Here is a 17,313-nt window from a genome sequence, read left to right on the forward strand (position 1 = left end):
AAACTGAATTGATAAAAACAGATGCCAGGCCAGATTTGATCCTAGACCTATACTTTGCTGAGCCCTGATCTAAAAGTACAGGCTGAAATCTGAAGGCAATACATCTAAATTTGTTTATTTAAGGCTAAGGGAAAATGGATCTAACACTGTACATGTGTGATATCCTTTCTAATCAAAATAGAGCTACAAAATAGGTATTATTTGCTCTTATTCTGTAGAGAAGAAAGCTACATCTCATAAGTAAATAGTTTGACCTAGCTTTCACATCTGGAAAACACCTTATGGAACATCCTGCCACTTCAACAAATATTTGGGTGAATTGAGAATTGCAATTAATTGGTCAAGTCACGGATGGAGCATTTCATGTGGCAGCAGTCCCTGTAGGAAAGCCCTGGGTTCTTCTGGCTCTGTTCTTAGCCAAGTGTGTGACCTTGAGAGACTCACTTGACTTCTCTGGGCCTTGGGTAACAAAACAAAAGTAAGAGCCTCAACTAGATAAACACCAAGGCCTCTTTCAGGTCTAACACGGTTGCTATTAACAAATTAAGGGCAGCATGTGAAAGAGAATTGAGACTTACTCTTTATAGCTCTAAAAGCAATTCTTTTCAAACTTTTTCTAATATAATTTTACCTAAAACCAATCTATAAAACATAAAAAGGCATTTTATGAGCATACATATGTTTTACAAGTTATTTATAATTTTTCTGATCATAAAGTCATTTATTGAGAAAATTAGGCTGATATGAATGAAACTAAAATTTTAAACTGGGAGTAATGGATGACTGATGGGTTCCTTACAGCATCAGCACCTCAGCATTCTGCTCATTATGTTTTGGTTTGTTTGCTTGCTTTTGGTTGTGAAATGTCAAGAAAATCCTTATTCACATAGATTAAGTGGTAAATTAATAAATAGTCTTGGAAACTGAGAATACACATCCGAATATAGAAGTGGCGAGAGGCCTGAAAAACAAAATGCATGAACTTGACAACATAAATCAGGTAGTCTTTCATATATTAACTTGGAATATATGATAAAAATCAATGTAAACTGAGTATTTGCAAACCCTTTTATCAGTCAAGATTGGCTAAGCTTATGCTGTGGTGCCAAATGAACCCCTAAACCTCAGTGGTTACTGTAATAGTGTTTATTTCTTGATTTATTTCTTGCTCATATTACATGCCCAATTCAGATTGAATCTGGGGGGAGGGACTCTGATCCACATAGTTTCTCAGGGATCCAGGTTGTTGGCAATGGCGCCCCCATCTCACAGCTGTGCCATCTGAAGCAAGTAGCATCCTTTGTTGCTGAGGCAGGGGCAGAGGCATATGGAGTGTAGAACATTGCCTGCTTCAAACAGAGGCTGCTGTTTCTTTACACATGTGAGTGTAAAACACGTCACTTCTGCTCAGTGTTTGTCAAAACTAGTCTTGTGGCCCTGTTTCAAAAGTAAATGTGTGATCTGTGTGAACTAAATATGCAAAGCACTTGGAAGAACTGTAAAGGAGCAGACCTCAAACATGGCTCATAATCAAAAAATGACATTCCTGAACCCCACCCTACAACCCTGGAATCAGGATCTCTGGGGTATAGTTGGGAAATTTGTATTTTTAAAAATGTTCCACCGCTGATTCTCATTATCAGCAGGATGCTACTGCTGTGAACAGGAGTGTTTTTAAAGTAGAGGAAAGGCAACAGTTAGAGCTGTGGATTTAAGATTACCTGGCTGCAGTGTTGGAGATGATTAAAGAGGGGAGAAACTAAAAGCTGGGAGGTTTCATGTCACACAACATATAGGGTTTAATGAGCAAACATAAATGCATGTGTTTATGTATCATGCAATGTGTTAGTAGGACCAGCTCAATCTGAGAGCCTAACAATGCTGTTGTACGTTTCTCTGTATGTTTTAAGAATCTTCTCCCCACCCCTTCCTTCCTTAACTCCCAGAAAATTAGTAGAGTAAGCACAAGTGGCTTCCAACCAGTCTTTGTTCACTTCATTCATTAAATGTTTTTCATGCCACTGCTGCTCATGGTATTGGTTGTAGAGCCAGCTCAGCACCCAGAGGAGGCCCAGAATAGGGAGTGGGGAGTGGGGTAGGTGGGCTTAGACTGCTTCTCTCTTGAGAGATATCTGGAAGTGGTCAAACTTTTCTTTATGCCTGTTAGGACAGCACAGAATCTGGTTCTATTGATGTTTCTGCTGCCTTGTGAGAACTAAGATAGATCTGCAGTGGGAGAACATGGCCAATGCATGACTCTTGAAAATTAAACCTATCTGGTTAGTGCTGGATCATTTAAGGATTGACCATCCAGGTTTGGGTTTCTCTTCCTATATGCAGTCTGGATTTTGGCTAATTTGCCTGGCATTATTAGCATCTTTCCCAAATGGTGTTTGGGATGGGGAGGTGGGGAGTCAAGGAATCCCCATACACTTTAAGAAGAGGAGTAGGTTCTCTTCCTTTCAAATATTATTTTCAGCACTTATCAGTTTGCTGTTCATGTACCATGGCTGAAACAAGCGGAATATTGATAAGAACTTGGCATTGCTGCCTGGACTTGTAGGCAGGTTCTATTTTTATTGCCATGCTTCATTTTTGTATTGACAGAGCCCAAAGTTTAATTCCCCTACAGCCCCTCCAACAACAACAACAACAAAAAAACCAATACCATCTAATTACCAGCTATAGATTGAAGCTGGAAACTGGCATTTTGGTATAAAAATAATAACTAGCAACAGGCTTAGGTTTCTTCCAAGTTATCTTGCTCTTTCGTTTCCTTTTTGCATTTACATTTTTCTAATACCTTTAAAAAAAATACAGAGTAGAGATAGGGAAACTATTTCTAATATAGTCTAAACTAAAACAACTGATAACATACAAATATAAAAGTTCATAAGAGACTACTATGAACAATTACATGCCAACAAATTGGATAACTTAGAAAAAATGGGTAAATTTCTAGAAAAATTCAACCTAAAACTGAATTGTAAAGTAATAGAAAATCTGAACAGATCAATAATGAGTAAGAAGTTTGGATCCATAATCCAAACATTCCCAAAAAGAAAGGCCCAGGACCAGATGGTTTCACTGGTGAATTCCACCAAACATTTAAAGAAGAATTAACACCAAAGAAAACTACAGGACAATATCTCTGATGAATATAGATGTAAAAATTCTTAACAAAATACTAGTAAACAGAATTTAACAGCACATTAAAAGGATCATACACTGTGATCAAGTGGGATTTATTCCTGGGATGCAAGAATGGTTCAACATATGCAAATCAATCAATGTTATACACCACATTATTACAATGAAAAATAAGACTCATATGATCATCTCAATGGATACAGAAAAAGCATATGACAAAACTCAGTATCCTTCCATGACAAAAACTCTCAATAAATTGGGTATGGAAGGAATGTACCTCAACATAATAAAGGCCATATATATGATAAGCCCACAGCTAAAATCACACTCAGTGATGAAAGGCTGAAAGCTTTTCCTCTAAGATCAGGAAGAAGATTAGGGTGCCCGCTGTCACAACTCTTATTCAACATAGTACTGGAAGTTACAGCCAGAGCACTTAGGCAAGACAAAGAAATGAAAGGCATCTAAACTGGAAAGGAAGAAGTAAAACTACAGATGATATAATCTGGTATATAGAAAATCCTGAAGACTCCATAAAAGTACTGTTAAAACTAATAACAAATTTCATAAAGTTGCAGGATAGAAAGTGGCAGAGAAAATCAGTTAGTTGTATTCATATATGCTAAGAACTATTTGAAAAAGAAATAACACAATCCCATTTACAATAACATGAAAAACAATAAAATACTTAGGAATAAATTTAACCAAGGAAGTGAAAGATCTGTACTTTGAAAACTACAAGACATTGATGAGAGAAATCAAATGAGACACAAATAAATGGAAAGGTATCCTGTGTTCATAGATGAGAAGAATTAATATTGTTAAAATGTCCATACTCCCCATAGTGTTCTATATATTCAGTGTGATTCCTATCAAAATTCCAATGGCATTTTTCATAGAAATAGGACAGACAATGCTAAAATTCATATGGAGCTGCAGAAGACCCCAAACCGCCAAAGCAATCCTGAGAAGGAGGAACAAAGCTGTTGTATCACACTTCCTGATTTCAAATTTATTACAAAGTCATAGTAATCAAAACAGTGGCGTACTGGCATAAAAACACAGACCAACGGAACAGAATCAAGAACCCAGAAATAAACCACGCATATACTATCAACTACTATTTGACAAGGGAGCCAAGAATACAGTTTCTTTAATAAATGTCACTGGGAAAACTGGATAATCACATGCAAAAGAATGAAATTCGACCCCTGTCTTACAATATACACAAAAATTAACTTGAAACAAATTAAAGACTCAAATGTGAGACCTAAAACCGTAAAACTCCTAAGAGAAAACATAGGAAAATGTTCCTTGACATTGGTCTTGGGTGGAATTTGGATATGACACCAAAAGCACAGGCAACAAAAACAAAAATAGGCCAGTGGGATGACATCACAGTAAGATAAATAATCAACAAAATAAAAGCCAGCCTAAGGAGTGGGAAAAAATATTTGCAAACCATGTATCTGATAAGGGGTTAATACCCAAAATATATACGGAACTCATAGAACTCAATAGCAAAAAACAACGATTGAATTAAAAACTGGACAGAGGCTCTGAATAGACATTTTTCCAAACAAGACATACAAATGGCCAACAGTTACGTGAAAAGACGTTCAACATCACTAATCATCAGGGAAATGCAAATCAAAACCACAATGAGAGATCACCTCACACCTATTAAAATGGCTGTTATCAAAAAGGTAGGAGATAAGTGTTTTTAGCGAGGATGTGGACAAAAGGGAACCCTCATGCACTGTTGGTGGGGATGTAAATTGGTGCATCTACTATGGAAAACAGTATGGAGGTTCCACAAAAAATAAAAAATAGAACTCCCATATGATCCATCAATTCCACTTCTGGGTATGTATCCCTAGGAAATGAAATCATTATCTCGAAGAGATAGCTGCACCCCCATGTTCGCTGCACCTTTATTCACAATAGCTAAGACATGGAAACAACCTAAATATCCATCATTGGCTGAATGGATGAAGATGTGGTATAGAGACACAATGGAATATTAGCCATAAAAAGGAAATACTGCTGTTTGCAACAACATAGATGGACCTTCAGGGCATTATGTTAAATGAAATAAGTCAGACAAAGACACATATTGTATGATCTCACTTACATGTGGAATCTAACAAAGCTGAACTCATAGAAACAGTACAATAGTAGTTGCCAGGGTGTGGAGGTTGGGGGAAATGGTGAGATGTTGCTCAAATGGTATGAATTTCCAATTTTAAGCTGAATAACTCATGGGGAGCTAACATATAATATGATGACTATAGTTAACAATATTGTATTATATAGTTGAAAGTTGCCAAGAGAGTAAACCTTAAATGTTCTCATAGCACATATACAAAAAAGGTAATTATATGAGTTTATAGAAATGTTAATTAACCCTATTGTGGTAATCATTTTGCAATATATACTCCTATCAAATCATCACATTGTATACCTTAAACTTAGACTGTGTTATATATTAGAAAAAAATCTACCAATTCAACTTCTGGGTATAGAGAGAAATGAGAGCATATGTCCACAAAAACATATATCCACAAAAAAACTTTGTACATAGATGTTCACAGCAATATTACTCATAATAGCCAAAAAGTGGGATTAATATAAATGTCCATCAACTTATAAATGGATAAATAAAATATATATCCCTATAATAAAATATTATTTGGCAATAAAAAGGAATGACATACTAATACATGCTACAACATGAGTAAGCCTCAGAAACATTAGGCTAAATGAAAGAAGTCAAACACCAAAGAGCAGATGTTGTATGATTTCATTTATATGAAATGTTTGTAAAAGGCAAATCCATAGAGGCAGAAAGTAGATTAGTGGTTGTCTATACCTGTGGTGGAATGGGGAGTACTACAAATGCATAAGAAATTTCTTTGGGGGGGGGGGTGATAGAAATGTGTTAATATACTAACCACCATTGAATTGTATACTTTTAACAGATGAATTATATGGTTTGTAAAAATCATATGTCAATAAAGTTATTTTAAAAATAAAGCAAAGTGTTGCTGGAGGAGGCAGGCATGATATATAAGGACACTTTTTTTTTAAAGGATGAGAGGAATATATGTGATGATAAAGGCAGGACAAGGCGGAAGGAACCAGAGTGGAGAGAGAAAAAAGTAATAAAACACAAAGGAATAATAAGGCTGGCAAGTCACAGACAACATATGCCAGACTGAAGTCAAGAATAAAGTTGGAGAATGAGAGGCAAGGACAAGAGTAAGGACTTCCTTCCTTCTTAGGCAATATATGGAGATGAGTTTGTTGTAGATTAAAAAGAAAAGGGGAAGAAAAGTAACAGTGTTTATATTTCATGGCCTGTGATTTTCTGAGTGATTTAGAAGACCAAGTAACACGTCTGAGTAACGAATTTGGTAGCTTCAGGAGGATGGTGATGGTTTAGACAACAAATGTGAAGAATAAAAAGGAAACCTGATGAAATGAGTAAAAGGATTTTAAAGATATTAGGGCTTAGCTGAGTTTAAATAATAATCATGAAAAAAATTATACATTTTTACCCAGCAGCTCTAGCTTTCCATGAAAAACAAGTAGAAAAAAATTGATGGGTTAACTACTTGTAAACCTGTATTCGAACTGGTGGAGTACAGGTTCCTGCTCTGTATAATACAAAATTCACCCAGTATTTTGGATATGATTATCACAAACTAAATGGCAAATTTGCAAATGCAAAATATATTTTAGAAAAAGAATTTCACTTTAATTAGGATTAGACTTAAGTCATTAAAGTTCAATTTTGAAAGCTTACTGAGCCTCTCTGAGATCTGGGAAGTGGTGCTAAGCTTGGTAATGCTTCCTTCTTTATCAAATGGAAATTTCAGGGAAAACCGGAGTCCTTACCACTCTACCAAATGGGTCCCTAGGAGGTACAGAATGAAGTCTGGAGCAGTGCTCTCCCAAGCAGCACATCCGAACACATGGATGGTTGCTGGATATGCATATTCCAGGGTCCTTACTCGGAAAGGCTGTGAATTACACTCCGGGGGTGCAGCCCAGACAGCCTATACATTTAATCAGGTATAAAGGTGATGCTGATGTTAGAATGGCGAAGTTCCTCCAACCTAGTAAGAATTTAAACTGAAAATGGTGATGGTGGGGAAAAGGTCAGTCAAATAATTTTAAAAAGAGGGGAGCATGGGGCAGAGGATAATCTTTAATGCTTTGGCAAAATGCTTAACTTCCTGAAAGGTGTTTTCTGGACTCCATTGTTTGGTATGATTACCCCTTCAACTTCGTAACTAATTCAAACCTTTTCTCCAAATTCATTAATAAATTGGTAATTCCAAGAGAGTTTATTTAATACATGGAAAAAATTAAAAGAGCTATAAACAGATGTGAAAGGACGAGAATAACCAGATCTCACAGTAAACAATCGGGTCGTAAATGTCCGTCAAATGTCATTGCTCTTTCTCTGCTTAAAGGAGGATAAAGTTGCACACTAAAGCCCTAGTTAACCTCGCCTTATAGGACCAGAGTCACGCAACGTCAAACTCTTAACACCAGTTCATCATGCCACAGCGAACTTCGAACGTAACGATTCATACTTTATTTTACGAAGATGGTCTCATAATGCTTCCTAGGAAGCATTTTATCTGGGAGGTTTTATGTGAACTACGACAGCAGTTTTCCTTAAAACCAACATTCTCTCCTTCCTCTTACCCACCCCGCCCCCCAAAATTTCAAACTGCTAAAGTTTCGTGTGGATTGTGCCCCGCCCCCTAACACACAAACTCACAGAAACTTTTCGACACACAGAACCTTTTGGACACTGCCCTCCTAGGCTCCCAAGCTCTCCGCAAATCCAGCAAACCCTCCCCAGGGCCATCCTTATCCTCGGCTCTGCCCTCGGGTCGCGAGGCGAGGCTTGGCCTCCGCCCCTCTCCCCGGCAGCCCAGAAAGTCCGGTCGGGTTGGGACGGAGCGCGGGGTGGAGGGTGGGGGTGGGCGGGGTAGGGTGGGGCAGGCCTGCTCCATTGGCGCCAGGCACGTGGGGGCTGGGGGGGACTGGATAGGTCCGGTTCGGCTTGCTAAAAGACCGCCGCTTTTCGACGCTGCCTATGTTCCAGGAAGTATATATACATACTTTACAAGCTAAGTTTGGCCCCGAGTTGGCGTTTGGACGCAAAAGAAAAACTTTTCAAAACTTTTGTCTAGCTTCCTCTCCCCCGAGGCGTAGTTCCCTGATGGTCCGCCCCGGGGCCAAGCTACGGGCCTCCCCTCCCCCTCCCCCTCCCCGCCTCCTGTGAGGCGTGCGGAGACACCACCGCCCCCCTCGTCGGGTGGGACGCGCGGGCGGGCGGGCGCGCGCCGAGTGGCCGGCTCGGCGGAAACCGTCGGCCTCCTTGGCGCCTGCCCCGCGGGGCAGCATGGACTACCTCACCACGTTCACGGGGAAGAGCGGGCGCCTTCTGCGGGGCACAGCCAACCGCCTGTGGGGGTTCGGGGGTGGCGGCGAAGCCCGGCAGGTGCGCTTCGAGGATTACCTGAGGGAGCCCGCCCAGGGGGACCCCGGGTGCGGGTCCCCGCCCCACCGGCCCCCGGCGCCGTCCAGCCCGGAGGGACCCGGTGAGCCCAGCCTTCCTTCGCGTCCCGCGCGGCCGACCGGGGCTGGGGGCTGGGGGGAGGCGGCGGTGTGGGAGCCGGGCGGGGGCTGGCGCGGCCCCGGCGTTGGCAGGTGTGCCCGGGTCGGGGTGGCGGCGGGACGGGGGCGAGGAGCGGGGGGCTCGCTCTGCTCTGGGGACGGAAGACTTTCTCGTGTCTGCGTCGTAGCTCTTCCTGCTCTGCTCTTCCTGCTTTCTTCACCTAGACTCGACTTTGTTGACCCCGCCAACTATTTCAAGGGTAGGATCCCTTCGTTTTTTTACCCCTCCCACCAGGAGGTGAATATGGAACCACTTATGACGCTCGTGTTTTTCCTTTTAGAAATCATTAAGAACACCGTGCTTGGCTTGGGTTTGGTTTGGGTCATTGTTTTTATTTGATATGTGCCAACTGTTAGAATTCACGTAAGCACTTAATACGACTTTGGAAAAGAAAGTGCTTAGCGTACACGGGAACCCAGTGGATTTTGGTATCATGTGTTTTGAAAGGCTGCTTGTTGTCTTCAGGTGGCAGAACCTAGAAGCTTATTCTCAGTTATTTCTACTGCCTGTTATGTTTTCTTTCGTCGTAGTGGCGTTGTACTATTCTTTAAAAAGGAATCTGTCATAAGGACATGAAAGTGATATCTTACGCAATTTTTAAAAGTACTTGTTGAAGCGGTATTGGCATCATGCATATGGTAACTTCTCCTATGTCGTTGGCTTCCCCTGAGTTAACAAGTGGCAGACCTCTCCTAGTCATATTTTACTTTTGCTACCTGTTTTTAATATGCAGTTTGGTGTTATGAGAGTAAATTTTATGAGCAGAGAGTTTAGAAAATAGAGAAAATTACAAAGAATATAAACTCTATCCATAACCCCACATCCATTTTAAAGCACTAAAAGTGCGAGGACATCTGTTGATCTGTGTGTGTGTGTGTGTGTGTGTGTGTAATTTAAGCTTTGAAGAAAATTGCATATTAAAATGTAACTTTAGCATGGTCCCTTTTATTAATTTTTCTTCACTTTACATAAAATATCTTCTCTTCACAATTCCTGTTTGTGGAATTAGAAAAATGAAAAAAGGAAATATTTGGTTTCTGCCTTGAAGGACATTAACCAGATGCAATATCCTCTTAAAGGTGGGACCAGGGATGTGAACTAGAACTTTAAAGGGTTTGAATAAAGGATTTTTTTTTAATGAGACTTCAGTTGACTAACTGAAAACAATTGAAATGTGACCAGCCTCTAGGTAGATAATTCAGAAATATGTGGTGTAACTTAGCCAGGAAGGGATATGGTGAATATTTTAATAAATATGCCCAAACATATACATTAGATTTGTTGATTCAGAAACATTTATTGAGCACACTGCTATATCAAACACTCTCCTTCAGACTTACAGCTTCAAAATACTATACAAATTCCTCTTCTGTTGAAGCTGCCTTATGAACTCATGGCACATTCTTTAATATTCATGATGCCTTCAAATCTCTGACACAAGTCAGAGAGGCCTTGTGATGTCACAGTTTATGACAACAGTCAGGGGGGCAGGTACTTCCTAGCATTAACTTGCTGAAAGAATTTGTACAAATTATTTAATCTCTTTGGGCCTATGTTTTCTTTTTTGTTAGTGAGGTTGATTGGATGATCTCAAAGGTTCTCAACTCTGGAGCTCTTTTTTCATTTGGAACAGAATTAATGAAGATGATAGGTGGTAAAGCTACAAAATAGCATTTGGGGTTAAAAACATTGTTAAGCCTATAAAGTTATGCCTACAGAGTTCTGAAGGTAGTTCAAGAAATGAAGACCCTAGCAATAATTTGATCACCCGCTCCCATCCTTAGAATAATTATAGCTTCCGAAATTGACCCCTTTGAGGGGCAACATGTATATATACAGGTGAAAAATAAATGGTTCTTTATTAACTTATAGTCAGCCTTGGCTTAAAATGAGAACACTATTCTTTGCAGCTGCCTACCAGCCAGATTTTGGCTATAGGGTTTTTCTTTGCATTTATGTCCTTTGGAGTGAGTATCTGTTAGTCTGTTTACAGGATTTCTTCTACTCTTTCTGCTTGTGACTACCCTTATTTTAGATTTTTATAACAGCTGCTTAAGTTCCCTGTTGTGTCACCCTTCCTTCGGTTCTTTAAAATGTCCTGTGTGTTGTAGCAGTATATCCTGTGCAGACACTTCCACACTTGTAGATTGGCTGCACTCCAGGACTCCATTTGTTGTTAGTGATCTTACCCCTCACCATTTCATGTTCAGTAATGATACTGATAAAATAGTTTTACCATTGATAATTTAAGGATGGACCAGATAAAACTTCGGTCATATGTTTCTGATTTTACTCTTTCTATAAACAAACCACTTACCTGACTGTTAGTGTTACTGATGCCTTCACTCCTCTCCAAGGTGGCTGCTTCTGCTCTTACCAGTTTTTAGTGTTTGCTGACTCCAGCATTATAGTCCCCTTAGGAAAACCATGATTGAGACTTATACATATTAAGGAGCTTATTACACTGTGTCTCTAGTTAATAACAACTACAAAGAAAACACCCTATGACACAATTTGTGTTCCTGCTTAAAGAGTAAATTGTGTTCTAATTCAAAAAAATATTTTAGACCTTGAGTGTAGCTCATGTTTGGAGGCATCACCATAAGCCTGTATTGGGTAGCCTTTAAAAGTATAGTTTTTATCATAAACTTCCCTGTTATGTCAACTCTGTTTTCCCATTTGGTGACAGTATACTTTTAAGTACATCTCATTCCTTTTTAAAGTTTCTTTTCACTTTTATCAATTAAAATGATATCTTTTAGGGAAATGACAAAAATAAGAGTGTTTTCTATGGGGCAGGAATTAGCAAATATTCTTATTTAATCCTAATAACAACTCTGTGAGATAGGTACCATTATTATCCCTTTTTCCTGGTGAAGAATCTGGGCCAGGCAAAGAAATAAGGGATATAGACTCCATTTGAGTGTTATCTTCCTATTTCTAAGAGTTATGTTAGGAAAAAATGTGAGAAGAATGCAAAATTCTATCATGTGTGATGTTAAAGTTAAAACAAATTAGGTAAAGGATAGGTTGGGTTGTCACTGAAATTGCTTTAGAGTCAGAAGGATATTAAAATGATGGAGCTGAAAACACAAAATCCAAGGAAGGTGTAAGAAAACTTAGATATATTTCAGGTTGGAAATTGCAAATGTGGATTGTCTGGAAGAGTTAGATAATAATTTATCTTGAACTCAGGGAAGACCACGTGCCTGTAAAGAAACTGGAGTACCAGTTGTTACAGTAACTATTAAAAAAACAACTCACTATGCTGGTCAGTCTTGGATAACTGACCAACATCAGAGGATAACCCTAGATGTCTGCAGTCTTAGTCTCATTTCCTAAGATGGGGAGGGGAGAAGAATCTCTTCTTGATAAACAACCTGTCTGCTCTGATGGTAACTCCAACTAAGTTTGAGGTCATAATATGGTTCCCTTAGTCTGCAGGTTCTCAAGCTTGAAGCAGATTTGCCCATTTTAGAATTGCTGCTTATCTCACAGGATGGCTGAACTCAAGGCTTTTATATTATCTGTGTTAGGACAAAACTGCCTCTGAGTAGTTGAGGCTGCAATAAAGTAACGAGTCTCAAACTTTAGTGTGCCTCAGAAGCACCCAAAGGGTTGTTAAAAATGCTGGACCCTTCCCCTAGAGTTTCTGATTCCGGACTTCTGAACCAGGCCATGTAATTTGCATTTCTAACAACTTACCAAGTAATGCTGATCGGGGGAACTCACTGCTTTCTTTAGTGGGGAAGTCTTTTATCCATGTTAAGGTTAGAAGTAAATATAGAAATGATGAAATTTGATAAATGCTTAGTATTTTTTTATATTAAGTTTAGGAATAATCAGTGTATTTGGTCTTTAAAATATTTGTTTTATTTCAGAGAGTTAGGCCTATTAGAGTGCATACAAATTAGCCTAAGAATCTAATTGAAAATGAATACTTGTTAATTGTTTTTTGAGTGATTTTAAGTTAAAAGGTGCAAGTTGTTGGCTAAATTTAGAAACTATTGGAATGTTTAAGAGAACACATATTTAAAACTTTATTGTAATGTATTTACTAGAGTTAAGTTGTTAGAAAGGGTTTCTTGGTAGAGGCAATTAAAGTGTTTACAATAGAATATAGTAGATCTATAAATGCAGTTTAGTATATGTGAGAGAATTTAATTACGTTTGTATTTAAGGATGTTTAGTTTGTTTTCTCTTTGAGTTGATTAACTATCAAAAGCACCTTAGAAAGTGTGTTAAAATTTGCTAGTTTTATAAATAGAATACACTTACAGTTGAAGGCTTAAGGGAAAATAGAATTTTACATTTGTACTTCAATAAATCAAATATTAAGTAAAAAGTAAAGTAACTGCAAATAGTTTTCTCTGTGTATAAAGACTCCCTAAATGGCCACCAGCAAACTTACATTAAGAGACCCTTGATACATTTTGTTGCATGAACGAATATTAGTACAAAAAGGGGCATGTTTTAGGGTCAAATTAATGTATTAGAGAAAGGCCAAAAATTTGCCTTTGTTTTCTAGCAATCAGTAAAAAATGGGAAATGCTATCAGACATAAATCACAGTGTCGCTAAGATAAAGAGGAACCTGTTGCTTAGGCAGGTAAGAAAAACAACTTTTCGTGATACAATAAAGAGTAAACATTCTCATGGAACTCTGATATAGCAAGAAGTATCCTCATCATCGTTATAGTAAATACAGATTCTAATTTCAAAAAGCTATTTTTTAACACTGTTCTTTAATGTAGTTCAGTGGGATAACAACAAAATGCAAGATAGTAAAAACTGTTCTACACAGGGCCAAAACAATCCAAATATGCAGTTATCTGATGTTTGTCTTAATTGAGGGGTAGGTGCTAGACTATAAGCTTTGGTAAAACTAATGCGTGCTAACTATGAAGAAGTCATACATAACAAAGATTAAAGCTTAAAAGCCACCTCCAATCCAGCTATCTAGTGATAACATTAATGTTAGTGTAGACATTATTGTTAAGATCTATTTTATGTATATATACATATAAAATGATGGATGGTTAGAGGGAAAGAGTGACTGAAAGATAATATTTGTTTGCCTTAAGAAAGTATTTCCTGAATGGTGTGTCTAAAGTTAAGCAGAAGATAGCTAGTGGGAAGTTGCTGTATAACAAAGGGAGATCAACTCGAGGATGGGTGATGCCTTAAAGGGCCAGGACAGAGAGGGTGGGAGGTAGTCGCGGGAGGGAGGGAATATGGGGATATATGTATAAATACAGCTGATTCTCTTTGGTGTACCTCAAAAACTGGTACAAGAGTGTAAAGCAATTATATTCCAATAAGGAGCTTAAAAAAAAAATTAAGCAGAATCTGCAAAAATACTGGGGTTAGTATTATTGTTACATTCTTGTTTCAGTTTTAGGTGGGGTTTATTTAATTCTTTGAGCTGACATGAGCGTGTCATCTCCCACATTTCTTCTCCCCACCTCCTGATATTTATTACATCATATTTACAATTCTTATACTTATATGACCCTGTCATACAACAGTCACAATTAGTTTTTCCTCTACATAATTGCTCAGTACTCCCTGCTAGTCCTTTGATCATTCCTAGAGTTTTTATTTTGATACGCATGGTATAATTTCATTCTTGTGGCATTGAATAATGTTTCAGTACAGAGGTCTTAAGCAACCTAGACAGTTTTCTTTTTCCCCTAGTAGGTGATTTGCATTTTATGGATGAATTCCTGAAGAACTTTTATTTTCCAAGCACTATAATTTAACCAGGAGCAGCAACAGGAATGACTAGATGTGTGTGCAACAGGTATGTGTATGTGTAATAGCCTTTTAGGGAGTAACCACTGTATGAAACAGCCCTGGTCTTGAGACAGAAGGAAAAAAGACCTTAGAAAGTGTGATGTTGATTTTTAACAGTTCTGCCTGAAAGACTCATGATTTCTCTTCATGTTTCCTTGGGCAGAGCAAGTCACATACCTATGTCTGACATCAATGGGATGTTACAGTGCATTTTATATTCCTCCCCAGGGAGGAATACAGGATATTTAGTAACAGTAAGGTAGTCTATCACAATGACTACTTTAAAAAACAATTAGTTTGACAGAGATTGGAAGATGCTAGTGTTACTGTCACGAGTAGGGAGTTGTATAAAGAAGCCTGTTTCTTCTGACAGTTATTCAGTCTGCAAGTTTGATCCTTTCAAAAGCTCTGTTAACAGTGCTCAAATTTATATGCATGCTATTTGAATCAGTAGTTCTGGAATGAAACCTGAGATTCTGCATTCACAGTAAGCTCTTAGGTGATGCCAGTGCTGCTGGTCCTTGGAACATAATTTTAAATAACAAGGCTCTATAGCACTCTATCATGGACCTTTTCACTTAGAAGTGGGCCACACATACAAAAAAACTCCTTGGCTAGGTAGAAGAAAGGAGCATTAAAGGGGAAGAGTGAATGGGTTAGAGACCAAGGAGCGTGATGTTACCAAATAAAAGGAAAGGTGAGCATTTAGAAAGAATTAGTGGGGTGCTTCATAAAGATCAAATAAAATAAAACGGAAAAAGTCTGTCAGATTTGCCTCTTAGTTTATTCTCCTTTGCAGGTTTAGGAAACTGGGAAGACAAGCCATTGCAGTACATTATGGAGTCAGTAGGAGGTGATAAAGTCAGTGAAAGTAGACTCTTATTTCCAAAAGTTCAACTATGAAAAGAAGCAGAAAGATAGGCTGATATCTAGAGAAGGATGGTTACAAAGTTGAAGAAACATTGAGGGATTTTTTTTAAAATTCATTTTTGTTTTGATTATGGATAAGGAGTCAATAGCAGGTGGAAGGTTGAAAATACAGGCATTTTTTCCTATGCTGCTTCACTATAGACAGAATCAGCTAATTAGAAAAGCAGTAATCAGCATATCTTTTTTAGTTTAGAAGCTAGTTTTCAAAGTTTAAAAATTTATGTTACCGTGTTTGAAATACTCTCAGCTCAATATGTTTAAATCATCCAACTTTTTTATCAGTAGCTACTACCAAAATTACTATATTCACTTATACTACAGGTCTTCTAGTATATTAAATCTAGACCTCATACAGTTTTCATTGTTGGTTTTCAGGCTTGTTTTTTTTTTTTCTTTCAGTTTGCCTTTCCCATTCTGTTAGCAAAATGATTTTTAATTTTAAGTTGTGATACTGCTTTGTCAATTCTCTGCCTAAAAATCTTTTGGGACTTCTCAGTCTGGTAATAGCAAGCTAGGTAATTCAGACTATCCTGCTGAGAACAATTTAAAAAGCTGGACGAGGGACTTCCTGGTGCCACAGTGGTTAAGAATCCACCTGCCAGTACAGGAGACGTGGGTTTGATCCCTCGTGCAGGAAGATTCCTCATATCGCAGAGCAACCAAGCCCGTGCACCACAACTACTGAGCCAGCACTCTAGAGCACACATGCCACAACTACTGAGCCCATGTGCTGCAACTACTGAAGCCCATGTGCTCTAGGGCCCATGCTCCACAGCAAAAGAAGCCACTGCAACAAGAAGCCCACACACCGCAACAAAGAGTAGCCCCTGCTTGTCACAACTAGAGAAAGCCCACCTGCAACAACAAAGACCCAACACAGCCAAAAATAAATAAATAAAATTTTAAAAAGCTGGGCCAATCATTCAGAAGTCTACAAATAACAAATGCTGGAGAGGGTGTGGCGAAAAGGGAACTCTCCTACACTGTTGGTGGGAATGTAAATTGGTGCAGCCACTATGGAGAACAGTATGAAGGTTCCTTAGAAAAGTAAAAAGAGAGTTGTCATATGATCCAGCAATCCCACTCCTCGGCATATATATCTGGAAAAAACTCTAATTTGGAAAGATACATGCACCCCAGTATTCACAACAGCACTATTTACAATAGCCAAGACATGGAAGCAACCTAAATGTCCATCAGTAGAAGAATGGATAAAGAAGATGTGGTATATATACACAATGGACTACTAGGCCATAAAAAAGAATGAAGTAATGCCACAAATGGCAAACAGCAACATGGGTGGACCTAGAGATTATGATACTAAGTAAAGTAAGAAAGAGAAAGACAGATACCATATGATATCACTTATATGTGGAAGCGGAGAATAAAAAATAAAAATATGATACAAGAGAACTTATGTAGAAAACAGGCAGACTCACAGACAGAAAACAAACTTATGGTTACCAAAGGGGAAGGGGGTGGGGGAGGGATGAATTAGAAGTTTGGGATTAGCAAATACAAAGTACATATGTAAAATAGATAAACAGCAAGGTCCTACTGTATAGCACAGGGAACTATATTCAATATCCTGTAATAAACCATAATGCAAAAGAATATGAAAATGAATATGTATCTATATGTATAATTGAATCAGTTTCCTATATACTAAAAACAGAGTATTGTAAATATACTTCAATTATAAATAAATAAATGAATAGTTGGGCTGAAACATATTTT

The 17,313-nt window shown here is 38.3% G+C and overlaps 1 protein-coding gene across 10 annotated transcripts in view; it reads left to right on the forward strand.

Annotated features, from left to right (window-relative positions):
• Nucleotides 1-17,313, forward strand: part of OXR1 (oxidation resistance 1) — a 441,773-nt gene that overhangs the window by 347,555 nt on the left and 76,905 nt on the right. For 2 of the 10 annotated variants that reach the window (XM_057734799.1, XM_057734804.1), the window contains exon 1: nucleotides 8,451-8,774. The exons of 4 other annotated variants lie outside the window; for them this stretch is intronic. In XM_057734799.1, the coding sequence (XP_057590782.1) occupies nucleotides 8,576-8,774 (199 nt within the window). In that variant the 5' untranslated portion in view covers nucleotides 8,451-8,575. Of the gene's footprint in view, nucleotides 1-8,450; nucleotides 8,775-14,615; nucleotides 14,654-17,313 lie in introns of those variants that run through there. 4 more of the 10 variants (XM_057734801.1, XM_057734807.1, XM_057734806.1 and 1 more) reach the window with 4 other exon arrangements.

Source organism: Hippopotamus amphibius, chromosome 5, assembly GCF_030028045.1.
Source record: "Hippopotamus amphibius kiboko isolate mHipAmp2 chromosome 5, mHipAmp2.hap2, whole genome shotgun sequence".
NCBI classification, from domain to species: Eukaryota; Metazoa; Chordata; class Mammalia; order Artiodactyla; family Hippopotamidae; genus Hippopotamus; species Hippopotamus amphibius.